This window comes from Podarcis erhardii, assembly GCF_964252035.2.
Source record: "Podarcis erhardii genome assembly, chromosome: 13".
Lineage (NCBI taxonomy): Eukaryota > Metazoa > Chordata > Lepidosauria > Squamata > Lacertidae > Podarcis > Podarcis erhardii.
Genome location: NC_138502.1, coordinates 55,049,511 through 55,067,714, shown reverse-complemented (window position 1 = coordinate 55,067,714; position 18,204 = coordinate 55,049,511). Strand labels below are relative to the sequence as shown.

Genomic DNA, 18,204 nt, shown 5'->3' with positions numbered 1-18,204 from the left:
TTCCACAGTGAGTTCTCTCACTTTAAAAAATGAAGCTGCAATTTTCACTACATCTATGCTACCAGTTTTTGTACCAATTTAGTGAATAATATTGAAGTTCTGAGTTAACATGCAATTGAGGCATCATCTTTCAGACTGGCTCCCACCTGTTGGACCACTGAAATTGCAAGAGCTGGTTATGAAAATTTAGCTCACCTGTAGAGATGATGGCAGCATTGCTGATTGGCAGCTGAAGCTATCTTTTAAGCTACCAGTATGGCTGGTGCAACTCTGCATAATTACATTTTAGCAGGAAACCTGGGATAACTCAGTCTGTAGAGCAGGAGACTCTTAATCTCAGGGTTGTGGGTTCAAGCACCACATTGGGCGAAAGATTCCTGCATTGAAGAGGACTGGACTAGATGACCCTCGTGGTCCCTTCAAACACTACAATTCTATGATTCTAAACCTGTTAAGACACCACAATTGACCATTATCTAGATATATCTTCTTATACAGTGGTACCTCGGGTTAAGAACTTAATTCGTTCTGGAGGTCCGTTCTTAACCTGAAACTGTTCTTAACCTGAGGTTAATCGCTGTGGCTCCGCGATTTCTGTTCTCATCCTGAGGCAAAGTTCTTAACCCGAGGTAATATTTCTGGGTTAGCGGAGTCTGTAACCTGAAGTGCCTGTAACCTGAGGTCCCACTGTATATCCATCAACATCTAAGGCTGTTGTCATGCTCTGCAGTTCACGCAACCACCAGTAGGTAGCACTGTGGGAAAAAGTGTGATGACAAACTCAGAGGCTAGCTAGGCAGCACCTGCCCAACGGGGAGGAGGGTGGCGGCCAGGGAGTAGGAGGAGTGGGGTGGGGGGGGGGAGGTTGACAAGCAACATGAGCAAGGATGGGACTTTCTCTCTCCCCCTGTGTGTGTGTGTGTGTGTGTGTGTGTTTGGCTTTGGCGGAAGGTCCAGGCTTTCGCTCAGAAAATCCCTGCTGACAACTGGCACAAAGCAGTATGAAGAGTGCCGGCCATTCTGCCTCAACCCCAGCAGAGGGTGCACTGGTTCTGACGCTGGGCAGCCTCCTCCTAACCCTTGACGAGCACAACTAAGGACTTATTCACCTTTTCCTCCTCCCTTCCCAGGCATGATTCACACTTGAAAGCTCTGTGTCCGAGTGCTCTTTCTTCCTCCGCCCCCTCCGTGAAAAGTGCTCTTGAGTGTTAAATCACAGTGAATAGAAATCTGCATAAAACCTCAATTGCTGTTTGTTGCGTTTCAGCTTTATTGAAACGTTTAAGTGACTTAAATGTTAGAATCCTCATTCACACAATTATTCCAAATGTTAAGGCCCCTGAGAGATATTAGGAGACAGACACCCCCACATTCCTCTTTCAGTTTCTGCTGAAAAGGGATTGACTGTTAAGCCACTCTGAAAATTATAACTCTGGGAGGGGAAGAGGAGACCCTCTGCAACTCTCAGCACCCTTCCCAAACTACACTTCCCAGAATTCTTTGGGGGTACGCCATGATTCTTTCCAGTTGAGTTGTACAGTGGTACCTCGGATTACATACGCTTCAGGTTACATACGCTTCAGGTTGCACACTCCACTAACCCAGAAATAGTGCTTCAGGTTAAGAACTTTGCTTCAGGATAAGAACAGAAATCCGAAGGTACATTCTTTCACCTTTGGTGGACATGCCCAAGGATTAAGACTTTCTGGGAGATGATTTATAACGAAATGAAAAAGGTATTTAAATATACCTTTCAGAAGAAACCAGAGGCCTTTCTCCTGGGCATGGTCGGCCAATTGGTGTCAAAGAAGGACAGAAATTTCTTCATGTATGCCACAACAGCAGCAAGAATACTTATTGCAAAGTACTGGAAGACACAAGATTTACCCACCCGGGAAGAATGGCAGATGAAGGTGATGGACTATATGGAGCTGGCGGAAATGACTGGCAGAATCCGAGACCAGGGAGAAGAGTCGGTGGAAGAAGATTGGAAGAAATTTAAAGTTTATTTACAGACACATTGTAAAATTAAGGAATGTTAGAAGGATGTTGGAATGAAGTTATGTGGCTTTAGCAGAAATGTTATAAAGGATTAAGTAATAATGGATTGTTAATTGGTGAAAGAAGAGAGTGTAAAATTACAGTATGGTAAGATAAATTATTAGGATAAAAACAAAGATGGAAAGGATTTGCTGAAATATCTAATTGAACTAGAATACAAGAAAGGGAGGTTTGAGGAGGTCAAGGAAACAAACAGATGAAAAATAAGTTATGGGAAGGTTTGATTTGTTTTTTGTTCGTATTTTTCTGTGCTGTTTTTTTCTTTTTTTTGTCTGTTTGTATCTATTGTGATGTATTGCTTTGTTTTTTCTTGCTTAATTTAGTGGGTTTTTTTGTAACCTTTAAAACTGGAATAAATATTATTTAAAAAAACAAAAACAAACAGAAATCGGTCTCCGGCAGTGCAGCAGCAGCAGGAGGCCCCACTAGCTAAAGTGGTGCTTCAGTTTAAGAACAGTTTCAGGTTAAGAACGGACCTCCGGAACAAATTAAGTACTTAACCCGAGGTACCACTGTAGTGCTTTAAATGGAGGAGCCTGAGTGGGCAGGACAAGCTCTGACCCTTCTTCAAAAGGCGGTGACTGAAACTTTTGGGGTTTCATTTGCCTTTCACTTCTCTTTGCCCAGGCTTAAAAAAGTGCAGCCATGCTACCTGAGGCCTTGCAAAAGCAAACACAGGAAAGCAGGCGTTTTTCCCTTGACCTTTGGGGAAATGCAGCAGCTGGGACAACGTGCTTGAGGCCAGAATACGGAGCCCCACCCAGCGGAAGGAGGAGCCAGCAGGATAGCTTGCTGGATCCGGCCAGGGGCCCATCTCAGCCAGCACCCTGTTCTCACAGGGGCCAACCAGATGTCTGTGCAGGACCTGTGCACTAGAGTCGTCTCCTCACCTTCACTTTTGAGCAGCTGGGATTCAGAAGCTCAGCTGCCTCTGACTGTGGAGGCAGAGCAGAGCCATGGTGGCCAGGAGCCATCGATAGCCCTCTCCCAGCGATGAATTTGTCTAAGAAGCAAAGAAAGCTCCCCCACCCTCCCACCCCTATGTAGTCCAGCCTCCTTCCTCCAGGTGCCCACAGATGTTCTGGGCTCCCCTGTAGGGCTCCTTTTGCCAAGATCTACACAGAAATCTTTATCAAACTCCTCTAATTAATAAGTCCCATGACTGGAATGTAATAATGGAGGGATACAATCTATTTCAGAGGAACAGACCCGACAAGAAAGGAAGAGGAGTGGCGTTATATGTCAGGGATGTGTATACCTGTGAAGAGACCCAAGATTTAGAACCTCAAAGCCAAAGTGAGAGCATTTGGGTCAAAATTAAGGGAGAGAAGAATAACAGGGACCTCATTGTGGGAGTTTACTATAGATCCCCAAGCCAAACGGAGGACATAGACGATGCCTTCCTGGAACAGATGGCCAAGCATGCAAAAGGAAGGGAGATAGTAGTAATGGGGGACTTCAATTACCCGGATATTTGCTGGATGTCAAACTCAGCCAAGAGCATAAGGTCAAACAGATTCCTCACTGGCCTTGCAGACAACTTCGTTGTCCAGAAAGTGAGAGAAGCAACAAGAGGAACAGCCATTTTAGATCTGGTCCTAAGCAATGTTGATGACCTGGTTAGTGGGGTAGAAGTGGAAGGATCATTAGGTGCGAGTGATCATGCTCTTCTGAAGTTTACTATACAGCGGAAAGGAGCAGCCCAGCATACTAGGACTCAATTTCTTGACTTTAAGAAAGCTGACTTCATAAAACTTAGGGAAGTGCTGGGTGAGATCCCATGGACAGTAATACTAAAAGGAAAGGGAGTTCATGATGGCTGGGAGTTTGTTAAGAGGGAGATAGTAAAAGCACAACTTCAGGCAATACCAATGAGACGGAAACATGGAAGGTGCCTAAAGAAGCCAGGGTGGCTATCTAAAGAACTTTTAACTGAGTTAAGATTAAAAAAGGATGTGTACAAAAAATGGAAAAGGGGGGAAACCACCAAAGAAGAATTCAAACAAATAGCCAGCACGTGTAGACACAAAGTCAGAAAAGCTAAAGTACAGAATGAACTCAGGCTTGCTAGAGAGGTTAAAAGCAACAAAAAAGGCTTTTATGGGTATGTTCGTAGCAAAAGGAAGAACAAAGAAACAGTGGGGTCACTCAGAGGAGAAGATGGTGAAATGCAAACAGGGGACACAGAAAGGGCTGAACTCCTCAATGCCTTCTTTGCCTCAGTCTTCTCCGATAAAGAAAACAATGCCCGACCTGAAGAATTTGGAGCAAATGATTCAGCAGAGGAAACACAGCCCAGAATAACTAAGGAGATAGTACAAGAATACTTGGCTAGTTTAGATGTATTCAAGTCTCCAGGGCCAGATGAACTGCATCCAAGAGTATTAAAAGAACTGGCAGATGTGATCTCAGAACCACTGGCAGTCATCTTTGAGAATTCCTGGAGAACAGGCGAAGTCCCGGCAGACTGGAGGAGGGCAAATGTTGTCCCTATTTTCAAAAAGGGGAAAAGAGAGGACCCAAATAATTACTGCCCAGTCAGTCTGACATCAATACCAGGGAAGATTCTGGAGCAGATCATTAAGCAAACAGTCTGTCAGCACCTAGAAAGGAATGCTGTGATCACCAATAGTCAGCATGGATTTCTGAAAAATAAGTCGTGTCAGACTAACCTGATCTCGTTTTTTGACAGAATTACAAGCCTGGTAGATGAAGGGAACGCAGTGGATGTAGCCTACCTTGATTTCAGCAAGGCATTTGACAAGGTGCCCCATGATATTCTTGTAAAGAAGCTGGTAAAATGCGGTCTTGACTATGCTACCACTCAGTGGATTTGTAACTGGCTGACTGACCGAACCCAAAGGGTGCTCATCAATGGTTCCTCTTCATCCTGGAGAAGAGTGACTAGTGGGGTGCCACAGGGTTCTGTCTTGGGCCCGGTCTTATTCAACATCTTTATCAACGACTTGGATGATGGACTCAAGGGCATCCTGATCAAATCTGCAGATGACACCAAACTGGGAGGGGTGGCTAACACCCCAGAGGACAGGATCACACTTCAAAACGACCTTGACAGATTAGAGAACTGGGCTAAAACAAACAAGATGAATTTTAACAGGGAGAAATGTAAAGTATTGCACTTGGGCAAAAAAAATGAGAGGCACAAATACAAGATGGGTGACACCTGGCTTGAGAGCAGTACATGTGAAAAGGATCTAGGAGTCTTGGTTGACCACAAACTTGACATGAGCCAACAGTGTGACGCGGCAGCTAAAAAAGCCAATGCAATTCTGGGCTGCATCAATAGGAGTATAGCATCTAGATCAAGGGAAGTAATAGTGCCACTGTATTCTGCTCTGGTCAGACCTCACCTGGAGTACTGTGTCCAGTTCTGGGCACCACAGTTCAAGAAGGACACTGACAAACTGGAACAGGCCACACGCTGGATTTGATCTTTGGTGCCGGTATAGATGTGATCATGTCTCCTTCGATGAAGGTGCCATGGTCTGATCACTACGCTCTGAAAGCCAGGATTGACTTTCCACCCCCACCCTGCTTAGGTGGCGAGCCGATTTGGGCTCGCCCGCAGAGGCTGATGGACCCTGATAGATTCCGTCAAGCCTTGCGGGACCTTGCTCTCCCTGGCGACTCATTGACTGAGCTTGTTGAGGGCTGGAATACCCAGCTCCTGGCAGCCATCGATGAGATCGCACCTAAGCGCCCTCTGCGACCCCGCAGAAACCGGGCTCCCTGGTTTACCGAGGAGCTTCGGAAAATGAAGCGGGACCTCAGACGGCTAGAGCGAGTATGGCGGGGTGCCCGTGACGGAGCCTCAAGAACATCTTATAGGGTTTTTATGAAAACCTATGAGATGGCTGTGAAGGCCGCTAAGAAGTCTTACTTCTCGGCCTCCATTGCATCCGCTAGCTCTCGCCCGGCGCAATTATTTAGTATAATTCGGTCTTTAACGTCCCTTGATGGACAGCCAAATTTAAATAACAATCTGACACACAGCTGTGAGGCATTTGCGAGCTTTTTTGCGGAGAAGGTCCTGTTGCTCCGCCATGACCTCCCTGCCAATTTGGATACAATAAAGGAACTGGAGGCCCCTCGACTGTCCTCGGGTCCAGTATTGGACCATTTTGACCGGATATCTCCAGCCGATGTGGACAGACTCCTCCAAGCTGGAAAGCCCACCACCTGTCCTCTTGACCCGTGCCCGTCATGGCTGGTTAGAGCGTGTCCAGACGAGGTGCGGGCCCCCCTGGGGGATATCATCAATTTGTCCCTTGGCACCGGGATATTCCCAGGGGAACTGAAGGAGGCAGTGGTGCGTCCGCTCTTAAAGAAAACATCATTAGATCCCTTAGATCTATCCAATTACCGCCCGGTCTCAAATCTTCCATTCCTGGGTAAGGTGATTGAGAGAGCGGTTGCTGAACAGCTTGGTAGGTTTCTGGATGAAACATCTGCTCTGGATCCATTCCAGTCCGGCTTCCGTGCTGGTCATGGGACCGAGACGGCTCTGGTCGCCCTAACAGATGATCTCCGCAGGCAGCTGGATCGAGGCGGGTCGGGGCTGCTGATTCTTCTAGATCTGTCAGCAGCCTTCGACATGGTCGATCACGAACTCCTGGACCACCGCCTTGCCGACGTGGGAATCCAGGGCACAGTCCTTCAATGGCTGCGCTCGTTTCTCTCTGGTCGGGGACAGAGGGTGGCGCTCGGGGGGGAATTGTCATCGCGCCACTCCTTGGTGTGTGGAGTGCCTCAGGGTGCGATTCTCTCCCCGATGCTTTTTAACATCTTTATGCGCCCCCTCGCCCAGCTTGTCCGGAGTTTTGGGCTGGGCTGCCATCAGTATGCCGATGACACCCAACTCTATCTGTTGATGGATGGCCATCCTGACTCGGCCCCCGATACACTGGCGAGATGCCTGGAAGCTGTGGCTGGATGGTTACGTGGGAGCCGGTTGAAGTTAAATCCTTCGAAGACAGAGGTCCTCTGGCTGGGGCGGGATGATATGGGATTGAGGGGGCAACTCCCATCTCTTGCGGGGGTGCAATTAGTGCCAGCACCGTCCGTTAAGAGTTTGGGTGTAATCTTCGATACCTCCCTCTCTATGGAGGCGCAGATTACAGCTATAACAAAGGCGGCATTTTTTCATCTCCGCCAAGCTAAGCAGTTGGCCCCTTATCTCTCTCGCCCTGACCTAGCCACTGTGATCCATGCGACGGTCACCTCCAGACTGGATTATTGTAACTCGCTCTACGTGGGGCTGCCCTTAAGACTGACCCAGAAACTCCAGCGGGTGCAGAATGCCGCGGCGAGACTCCTTATGGGGTCTTCGCTGCGAGATCACATTCAACCGGTACTATACCAGCTGCACTGGCTCCCGGTGGAGTACAGGATCAGGTTTAAGGTGCTGGTTTTAACCTTTAAAGCCCTATACGGCCTAGGACCCTCGTACCTACGGGACCGCCTCTCCTGGTATGCCCCACAGAGAAACCTACGGTCTGCAAATAATAACATCCTCAAGGTCCCAGGCCTCAGAGAGGTTAGGCTGGCCTCAACTAGAGCCAGGGCCTTCTCGGCTGCGGCTCCAATCTGGTGGAACGCTCTGTCACAAGAGACTAGGGCCCTGCGGGACCTGACATCCTTCCGCAGGGCCTGCAAGACAGAGTTGTTCCACCAGGCCTTTGGTCAGGGCGCAGCCTGACTCCCCCCTCTGGCAACCTGCTTAGAATCTTGCTTAATTAGTTGCCATTAATTTGATTTTAATTGATTTTTATAATGTAATATTTTTAGAATGTGTGAATATTTGATGGTTTGATTGTTGATTGTTGTTAGCCGCCCTGAGCCCGGCTTCGGCTGGGGAGGGCGGGATATAAATAAAATTTATTATTATTATTATTATTATAACGTGTCCAGAGGAGGGCAACCAAAATGGTCAAAGGCCTGGAAACGATGCCTTATGAGGAACAGCTAAGGGAACTGGGCATGTTTAGCCTGGAGAAGAGGAGGTTAAGGGGTGATATGATAGCCATGTTCAAATATATAAAAGGATGTCACATAGAGGAGGGAGAAAGGTTGTTTTCTGCTGCTCCAGAGAAGCGGACACGGAGCAATGGATCCAAACTACAAGAAAGAAGATTCCACCTAAACATTAGGAAGAACTTCCTGACAGTAAGAGCTGTTTGACAGTGGAATTTGCTGCCAAGGAGTGTGGTGGAGTCTCCTTCTTTGGAGGTCTTTAGGCAGAGGCTTGACAACCATATGTCAGGAGTGCTCTGATGGTGTTTCCTGCTTGGCAGGGGGTTGGACTCGATGGCCCTTGTGGTCTCTTCCAACTCTATGATTCTATGATTCTAATTAAATCTGCCAGGAAGCTCCAAAGCATATGACATCCTTTCAGGTCAAAATACTCCTGTCAGGTCAAAATGCAGCCATTGCAGCCTCCCCCAGCCTGGTGCCTTCCAGGTGTTTTCAACTACAACTCCCATCAGCCCCAGCTAACGCTAATGGGAGTCGCTGTCCATAGCATCTGCAAGGCATCAGGTTGAGGGAGGCTGATCAATTGTTTTCAACGTGGATAAATTCTGTGCTGCAGCAACTTAACCGCTGCAGGGACTAGCCTTTTGTTAATTTTCTTCTTTTGGAGTGGGTGACATGACTATACTTTTTCATGGAATCATAGAACTGAAGTGTTGGAAGGGACCATGAGGGTCATCCAGTCCAACCCCTTTTGCTCAACATGGGGCTCAAGCCCACAACCCTGAGATGCTCATGCTCTACTGACTCAGCTTATAATGTTGCTGCTTACTTTAGTTTCTTTTTATGCTGCTTTTTTATCCTGTTATATGCATTAGGATAATCTATTCTCTGTGCTGCTCACCTTTTCTCATAGTCCAGATCACCCACAGAGCCATTCATCAGTTGGTTTGGGGTCCACTTGAGAGTCATGACATCAGCAGTCTGGTGAAGGGACAAATATCCTGGGATGGACTCCATATCGTCCCGCTAAGAAAAGAGGAAAAGGAAGAAGAGTTGTTTGCTTTTTAATTATTTTATCATTTAAATATCTATTTGGTGCTTTTTCTTTAATTATTCTGCCATAAGGCAAAGAAAGGATTAGCAAAGCAAGCAGCCATCTACGGAGTCAGTCCCTTGGTCCGTCTAGCTCAGTACTGTCTGCACTGACTGGCAGCAGCTCCTCCGTGTTTCAGACGGGGGTCCTTCTCTCCCAGCCCTGCCTGGAGATACCGAGATTTGAACTTGGGACCTTCTGTATGCAAAGCAGATGCTCTGCCACTGAGTTACAGCCCATCCTGATTCCCAGAGCCTTATAATCTATAAAGACATGGAACAAAAAGAAAATGGAACAGGAGGGAGGAGGAAATCAGCAAACTCAGGTAGATGTGCTTATTTATGAATTCTTCTAATGGGCAGCTGGGCCAGAAAAATGCCATGGAAGGACATGCCCAACAAGGCTGGTCAGACGGCCCTGGCCCTTCTCTCCGCTCCTCTCCTGCCACCTGATGGAACAGCTGCTGCCAGGTGACCCTGGGTTCATCTAGCTCAGTATTGTCTACACCAGGCTTCCTCAACCTCGGCCCTCCAGATGTTTTGAGACTACAATTCCCATCATCCCTGACCACTGGCCCTGCTAGCTAGGGATCATGGGAGTTGTAGGCCAAAAGCATCTGGAGGGCCGAGTTTGAGGAAGCCTGGTCTACACTGACTAGCAGGGGATCTCCCAGCTGGACCTGGAGATGCTGGGGATTGAACCTGGGACTTCTGTACACAAAGCTCAACTTATGTAGATTTTATGCAAATTTGACCTATGTGCCGTTCTTTAAGTACCTAGCAATGTCATTGCCAGGCAAGCCTCCCATCCAGGCACTGACCAGACCTGGCCCTGCTTAGCTTCGGGAAAGTGCCCCCCGGACCGCACTCTGGGAGTCAACTCAAGCTGAATGGCTTACAGCACAATCCTACTAGACATGCCCATTCCAGGATCTGCTAGATGTGTACAGGGGAACCTGTGACAGCCTAGCTAATGTTATACTGTTATAGCCAAGGGTCAAACACCCTCTGGGGGTCTGTTCTGCATCTTGAAAATCTCTGTTAAAAATTAAGAGGCCAGTTTCCAGCTCTTATGACTGAGGGGCCATGACATTACAGAGCCCAGAGGGTTACAAAGAGAGATTTCTACTCACTCCATGGTTGGGGCGGGGAGAGAAATTGCTAGCATTCTGCAAATTTCCTGAGTTCTCCTCACAGCTAGCATAACTGTATGTATGCTCAGTGTTTCAGCAGTGATCATTTGACCATGGTAAAAGATTTATGGTGCTTCCCACCTTTGCTAGTGGCTACTAGATTTGGTTTCAAAGCAAGCCCTTTCTGACCCAGAGAGGCTACTGTCTTTGCTCTACTCACCGGCTGCACCAAGACATTATTTTTGCCGTATAAGAGTGTGGCTCTGGAGTTCTGGTGCAGCGACTCAACGTAGTCTCTGGCTGAGAGAGACAGCCGGTCGTCCATGCTTCCACTGGAATGCCTCTTCTGAATCTAGGAGAATCCAGCCAGGAAATCAACTTGGAACCAGTTTACCTGTTAGGTTGCCTTACCTGCCATATGCACCCACTTAGCCACTTTGATCCGCAGAACTGGCACTGCGACTGGCACCCCGTAATACTTGTTCTGCTTTTGTAAGAATCAATATTTTAGTACGGCAGCACCTGAACACTTTGGAAGTCCCTGCCTTTTGACATCAGGCAGGCACCTCCACCGTACTCTTTTCAGCGCATGCTAAAAATGTTTTTGTTTAGACAGGGCTACCCAGACATGTAGAATGTTGATAGATGTTTTAATCGGTTTTTAGCTGGTTGCTGATTTTATCTTTTGAATGATAATTTGAATGATGATTTGAATGTGTTGGTCATGAACCTTCCCCACAACATGCATGACACAAAGACATCAATAACCTCACATGTGCATGTGCACACATGCCCCACAGTCCTAGCTGCTTCCCTGCAGCTTCTGAAACCTACACAGAGAGCTGGGCGTTTGGTGGGCGAGTCTTGGCGGCAGTGAGAGCTGTGGATTCGGTGGCGCTGGACCAGCTCGTCAGCCGAGGGGTCGGTCCAGAAATGGTCGGCGGTCTTCATCTTGGTGTACTCCAGTGCACAAGGTCCCACTGTGGAAGGAGGCAATGGGCAGGGCAGGCGGAGGAAACAAGGAGAGCAAGCTGGTAGGTGGCCGACCCCATTTGCCGCTGCTCCCCAAACACACAGACGCCCCACACAGCTCAACAGCTGGACCAAATTCCAGAGCCCTGAATTAATCAGGAAAGTCCCAGAACGTCGGAGTACCAGTGTGTGCAGCATGCCCTTGATGCAAGAACCCATAACCTTGAGACACCATAATGAAGAACATGAGAACACAAGGAGAGCCTGCTGAATCAGGCCGATGGCCCACTGAGTTCAGCATTCTGTTCGCCCTCAGCCAGATGCCCCAAAGTGAAACCCACAAGCAGTGCCTGAGCACAAGTTCTCTCTCCCTACTGCAGCTTCCGGCAACTGGGATTCAGATGCATTTACTGCCTCCAGCTGTGAAGGCAGAGCAGAGCCATTGCGGCTAGGAGCCACTGATAGCCCTTATCTCCATGAATCTGCCCAATCCCAGTTGGTGGCCATCACTGCCTCCTGTGGGAGGGAGTTCCATAGTTTAACCACGCGCTGCGTGAAGAAGGACTTTCTTGCATCTCTCCTCAATCTCCCCACATTCATCTTCAAGGGATGTCCACGTGTTCTAGTGTTATGAGAGCGGAAGAAAAACTTTTCTCTACCCACTTTCTCCAGGGTTCCAGTTGAGGGCACTGGGGAGCAGGTATGCCCCCCCCCCCCATTTCCCTGAAGGCATCCCCATCTCTTCTCTCCATTCATTAGAGGAAGCAGAAAACAGCCAAGGGGGAAACCTAGCTGATAGAGGGTCCCCCTCCCTACAATAAGATATACTGAGGAGTGGGGGCTCTTATTGCTTAGAGCAGGGTTTCCCAATCCTGAGTTTCCAACTGATCTAGAGCAAGGGCAGGGGACCTGAGACTCTCCCCAGACCATGCTCCCACTCCAGACAACAAATGCCCCACCCCATCTCCACCCCCTTCTCAGGTGTTCCTGCTCCACTGGAAGGTATCCTGGAACTGCAATAATTATTCTGTTTGCTTGCATGGAAGCCTCTGACTTTTGCTGAAATGGAGCCAGGCAGGAGTTTCACCCTTGGCTCTGTGCCCCATGCACTTCTACCTCTGGTCCTGCCCAACTGCAAGTACCTACTCTAAAAGACTTTATCTGTATAACTTGAAAATTCACTCCCAGCATCTCGAACACAAGCAAACTATTGCTCCAAAACAGTCAGGTTTTACCACTCAACAGCACTTCAGAAAAGCACATTTGTCAGCCCCAAAGTACATCAGGGTGTCAGCGCAGAAGCAAGCGAAGCCACATTACCCAGCAAAGAGGCAAGGATTGGCCCATCAACTGGATCCATCAGCAGGGCTTCCTTCTCATAATATTTGCTGTACAGACAGAAAACAAGGCGAGAGAGAGAAAGGCTTTAATAACCCCAGGAAGGGTATGGTGTGTGCATCTTCCTCCCAGGAAACATTTCTCCACCGCACTACAGCTTCCCTGGCTGCCCACACCTCCCCGTCCAAAAATGCCCTGTGGGAGGAGGGACCCAATGACATCATCACTTTCATTGGGGGCACCCAGTAGGGCTGCCAGCTGCAGGATAAGGGTAAGGACCCTCACAGCCACCCCTGGGCCAATTTACCAATAAGGTCAGCACCCCCAAAACCCATGAGAATCTCACCAAAAATTCCTCTCCCCCTTGTTAACTTCCAAATGTAATTTCTCTCATTAATTGATGGAGCATGGTTGGGGGGAAATAATGGGGTGAGGGCTTTTTTTTTAGCACAGCACTGCATTTAACATACCGCTGGGTAATCCTCCAGTTGCCTCTGCATGCCAGTAAAAGTAAAAATTCTCCAGCACTGAACTAGGCTATTATATGACCATTAATCTGCTCACTGAAAAATTATGAGCTTGGCGGACTTCCGGGTTGGCGCCTCCGGCAATGGCTGAGCTCCTCCGATCAGGAGGAACTTACTCCATGAAAAATAATGTCTGACCGCCACGGCGAAGGCGGAGAGCCACTGAAATCACAGGCGGAAGAAGCATGTGAACCTGGGATTCGGCTGGCACATTTTGCGCCTCCCCTACTCGCGGGGAAACCCTGTTTTGGGGATCCGGAGCGACGTGGGGTGAGCAGTGCGGTGCTTTGAATCGACCGCTTCTTTCACGGAGTGAAGCCGCACTGCTGTTGCTGGAGAGCGCTGACTTTTTTCTGTGGACAATTGGATTTTAAACAACTACCCGTGAGTAGAACGGAAAATTGGATCTTTAAGTACCTTAATTTGGCGCCGAAGCGGGAAGGTCATAAACAGGAAGTCCGCCTTCCACTTTTGTAAATAGACTGAAGCAAAGACGTTACAAGCTAAAGTCTTTGAAAGCTTTTGATAAAGGATTAAATCTCCATCGGTTAAAAATACAGAACCCCCCTTGGAAGCAGGTGAAGAGGGGGGAAATTTTGAACTTAGTAAGCCTGCAGGAGTGAGGGGAAAATCAAATTACCACAGCTCTGAACCTGGGAACGGTCTGCTAGATGACGCTTGGGGAAAGTTTATTGACAGAACGGATTTGACAGCTAGCTAAAATAAGAGCAAGATACTGTTTCCATTGTCCTCTTCTGCATTTAAAATGGAGGAAAAAGTAACTGAAAATCGAAACTATGTTTAATGCCTGAGTTGTGCTTGAAAGAACTGATACAAGTGGAGACTGTTTCCCTCTAGAGGGAGCCTTTGAAATTGTTATAGGAGTGTAACTGGGAGGTCTCCAGCTGCAAGATAAGGATTCTGAGAACCAGAGATTGACCTTGGGCTATTCAAAATGTTGACAGGAGAAGTTATTTTGACTGCATTATGTAAGACAAACTATTTGCTGGAAGAGATTCATAAAAAGATGGATGACATGACTTTTAAAACTGATAATTTGGAACAGAAAGTGACTAATATGAGACAAAAAGTGAGTACCAACACAGAAATAATTCAGGACCTGGCACAGGAACCTACCTTGGCAGAACAAATGGTGGAGGAAAAGGAGAAAGCCGTTGTTTTTGAACCTAAAATAACACAAGCGGGATCCTTAGTTCTACAGAAGCAAATTGAGGACTATAAATTGAGGCCTTTTATGATTGAATCTAGAAAAAGCCAGATTTTGAGGATTGGATCCCGACTTGGACTGAAGAAGGAAAGTTGGAAAGATCTCTCTATCCAGGGATTAATTGACTTTTGGGACATGGACTTGGATTTGAAAGAGATTGAAGTTTTGGGGGCCTTTGGATTTGGAGAAATCTTGAAATACGTCCTGAAACATTGTATAGACTCTAGCTTCAACTATGGAAATTTGGCTGAACTGTCCAGAAGGAATAAAAGTAATGTTAGGATGGAGTTCTCTCGAGATTTGCTTTCTAGCATTAAAGAATATGAAGAAGATCTGCAGAAGGGACCTGCAGAAGGGAAAAGAGTTAAGAGCCTCGGACATAAGATCTCCAGGTTGATGGACTATATGTAATTGACGGAAAGGACTGGCAGAATCTGAAACCAGGGAGAGGAGTTGATGGAAGAAGATTGGAAAATCGCAAAATTAATGAGTGATAGAAAAATGGTGGATTTATATTTCGTGGATTTAGCAGAAATGTTATAAGGAGTTAAGCATATATAAGTATTTGCTTATTTGTTAAAATAAGATTTTAAAAAATGGTGAAAGGAGGGAAAGTAAAGTTACATTATATTGAGATAAATTACAGAACAAAAATTGGAAAAGATGGAAAGGATTTGCTGAAATGGTTAATCGAATTAGAATACAGGGAGGGGAGGTGTGAGGAGGTCAAGGAGGCAAGCAAATGAAAGATAAGTTGGGAAGATTAGTCGTGTTTTTTGTTTTTGTGGGTTTTTTTTTTTCTTTTTTTCCTCTTTTTTCTCTTATTGTGATGTGTTGTTTTGTTTTTGTTTAATATGGTGTTATTACTTTTACTTTTGCTTTTTGTGGCCCTTGGAATTTTAATAAATATCATTTATTTAAAAAAAAAAGAAAAATTATGAGCTTGGCTTAAGCTAGGATACCATTTTATCAGTCTGTTGGAAAAGGAACTGAGAAGGAAACAGGCTTGAATTAACACAAATGACAGGATTTAAATTCTGCTGTTGCCAGAGCCTCCTTTCAGTCTGGCCTGCAGGAGACTAAAATTCAGCATGATGCAACATCAGTGAGGCTCCCTCCTGCCTTTCCCTGTAGCTATAATGCTTTTAAAGCACACAGGTTAAAGGCAGTGATGTCCTTCTCTACCACATCCATGCCCAAAAGGAAGGCATAGATTTCTTTGCAGAGGGAGATCTCAGTGGCTGTCCCGAATACACCACCTTATTTGAAGGGCGCTAATTGGAGGAGACTTTTTCAGTGATCATACAGGCCCTGACACAGTTTGGGATGGGGGCAGTTTTAGAGGCTACCATGACAGAAGTGGGAGCTTCTTACTTTTCCCTATCTCCTTCCCCACCACCCAATGTCTTCTTCCTTTTTATATTCTTTTTAAATGACAGCACCTTTTAAGAAGTTAAAGAGAAAGGAAAAAGGGGGGGGGGGAGAAGCTTTCCCACTACAAGAAGCCCACTCCACTCCCTTCCAAAATCACAAATTATCTTGCGCTGCCCAATTCTCCTCCTGATCTGTGTTTACCCAAGGAGACCCAGAGCCAGGGAGAATCCAGCACCCCACTAGACCATATCCCTTGCTGGCTAGCTTTGACCAGCAGCTGAGAATGTTGAGCCCCCATCAGAAGACATGATACAATACTCAATTGCAGCACCTAAAATTTAGGCAAAATGCCTTCAGCCCAAGGGCAACAAGCTGTTCTGCAGTACTTGCAGTCTGGTGTTAACCACACAGAGACATGTTTTTATCCTTAATAGAATTGTGTTGGCTTCTGTACATTGTATAGTTTATAGCTATGTTCATAGTGGTTTTGAATATCACTAGATATTATTAAAGTTTTGCCCTTTATTTATTTATTTATTTGTTTGTTTGTTTGTTTGTTTATTTGATTTCTACTCCACCTTCTAATCCAGAGAGATTCCAAGGTGACTTATTTTATTTATTTTTATATTTTAAAACCTAAGGGGGTAAAGTATCTCTCCCCAGCTCACCCGGACATGCTCAGAAACAAAATGTTGTGCATCAGTTGGGAAGTAAAAATGGAAAACTACTCAAACCTCCAGCAACTTATAATATCATAACCTCAAAAAACATTCCTGCTTTGCCCGGGGGGGGGGGGGGGCACTGCAACATTTTGCTGCAGGCTCTTCTTGTCCAACAGAACACAGTTTCAGACATGCTTTCCAAATGGCCTAAAACAACCTCTGGATCTCCACAAATTGATCAGGCACATGGGGAATTCATCACAACACCTACTTCCCATGTGAAGTCCAATGAACCCAGATGCTGAAAAGACCAAAGTTTCACTGTGCAAACGAACCTTATGGATGTCTCCTGCAGGAGCGGAGGCAGGCAAAGGAAACTGCCGCCACTCATTGTCTCTCTTTACCTGCTGTTTTCCACCAAGTGGAGCACTATTTTGTCCAGGACCTTTTCGAAAAGTGCCGTCCGGATCCAGAGGTGCTTGATGGCCTGCGGGGAGAGGCTGGGGAGCTTGGAAGCCTTGCGTGTGCTCTCCTGGACACCCGGGCTCTGGTTTCGCCTTAGGGGAGAGAAGGGAGAACAAGTCCCACATTCACCCACATCTGTGGCCGGCCAAAATCTCCCAGAAAGACATGCACAAAGTTGATGCACTCATCTATTTACTGGACATATTTGCTTACAAAAGGATATAACCCAGGTTTTTAAGAATGTGGAAGGAAAATTGCAGCAAAAGAAGGCCTAATCTGCACAGACCAGTTTGTGGCTAAATCAGATGCTACTTTTTCATGTCACAAAAATTATTGGTCCAGGAGTCTCAGCATCGTCATTGTTTATTTGGATAATGCCATTCCAGAACAAACTATGTTCAAGGTGGCTCACAAATAAAAAAATAATTACATAATTTACCAAGTTACAAAATATAACAAAATTTAAACAATGAACAATTAATGAGAACACCCATGAAGAAATAATGAATAAAATCAAACAATCCTCTTACAGTAAATAAAAATGCCACCATAAAATCACATAAGTCTTGCACTAGCAACCCAGGTCCAATGGCCCTCCAGACTTCTCCAGGGGCCTGACGCTGGGGATTAGATGCAAGGGCCAAAGCTCTCCTTCTGCTGCTTGAAGCCCCATTCCAGCTGGTGTCTGGCCATGTCTCAGCCCCATGCGCACACCCAGGCTCAGAGCATAGACTTACACATTCTCAATGAGCTGCTCCAGGTCCTGCACCTTCCGGGACAATTCCTCAGCGGGAGGAAAGCTCTTCCCCACCTTCATGAACAGGGCGGCAATCTTGTTGCTGCGCAGGAAGCCCGCCGCCCGCCGCTTGAGGCCGTGGAGGACACAGGCTTCAACGGCAGCTGGAAGGAGACAAGAGAGAGGGGCCAGGTGGTGCATTAGGAGGGAGCAGTGAGGCAGTCAAGTTCACTGATGATGGGAAGTTGTTAAAAAAGAGATTGCAAAGAGCTCCAAAAGAATGTTTCCAAAGTGAGAAAATGGGTGGTAAAACTGGCAAATGATATTCAGTGAAATGTGTAAAGTGATACATGTGGGACCAAAATGTCTTAATTGCCCATACATGTGCATGGGGTCTGAACTAGCGATGACTGACCAGGAGCGAGACCTTGGGTCTCAGTGAAGATGTCACTCCAAAGTGCAATGGCTGTGAAAAAGGCAAATTCCATGCTAGGGATCATTAGGAAAGGAATTGAAAATAAAACTGCTGGCATCATGATGCTGAAAACTATGGTGCAACTGCACTTTGAATCCTGTGTCCAGTTCTGGTCGCCTCACCTCAAAAAGGATATTGTAGAGTTGG

General features: G+C 46.6%; 1 protein-coding gene across 1 annotated transcript in view; it reads right to left on the bottom strand.

The window, feature by feature from the left end:
* The window catches only part of SGSM1 (small G protein signaling modulator 1), a 90,717-nt gene that overhangs the window by 41,257 nt on the left and 31,256 nt on the right, over positions 1–18,204 (bottom strand). The window contains exons 3-8 of the mRNA XM_081836508.1: positions 17,584–17,746; positions 16,786–16,938; positions 12,573–12,640; positions 11,115–11,260; positions 10,501–10,632; positions 8,957–9,081 (exon numbers count right to left, since the gene is read on the bottom strand). Coding sequence (XP_081692634.1) covers positions 8,957–9,081; positions 10,501–10,632; positions 11,115–11,260; positions 12,573–12,640; positions 16,786–16,938; positions 17,584–17,746 — 787 coding nt within the window. The remainder of the gene's footprint in view (positions 1–8,956; positions 9,082–10,500; positions 10,633–11,114; positions 11,261–12,572; positions 12,641–16,785; positions 16,939–17,583; positions 17,747–18,204) is intronic.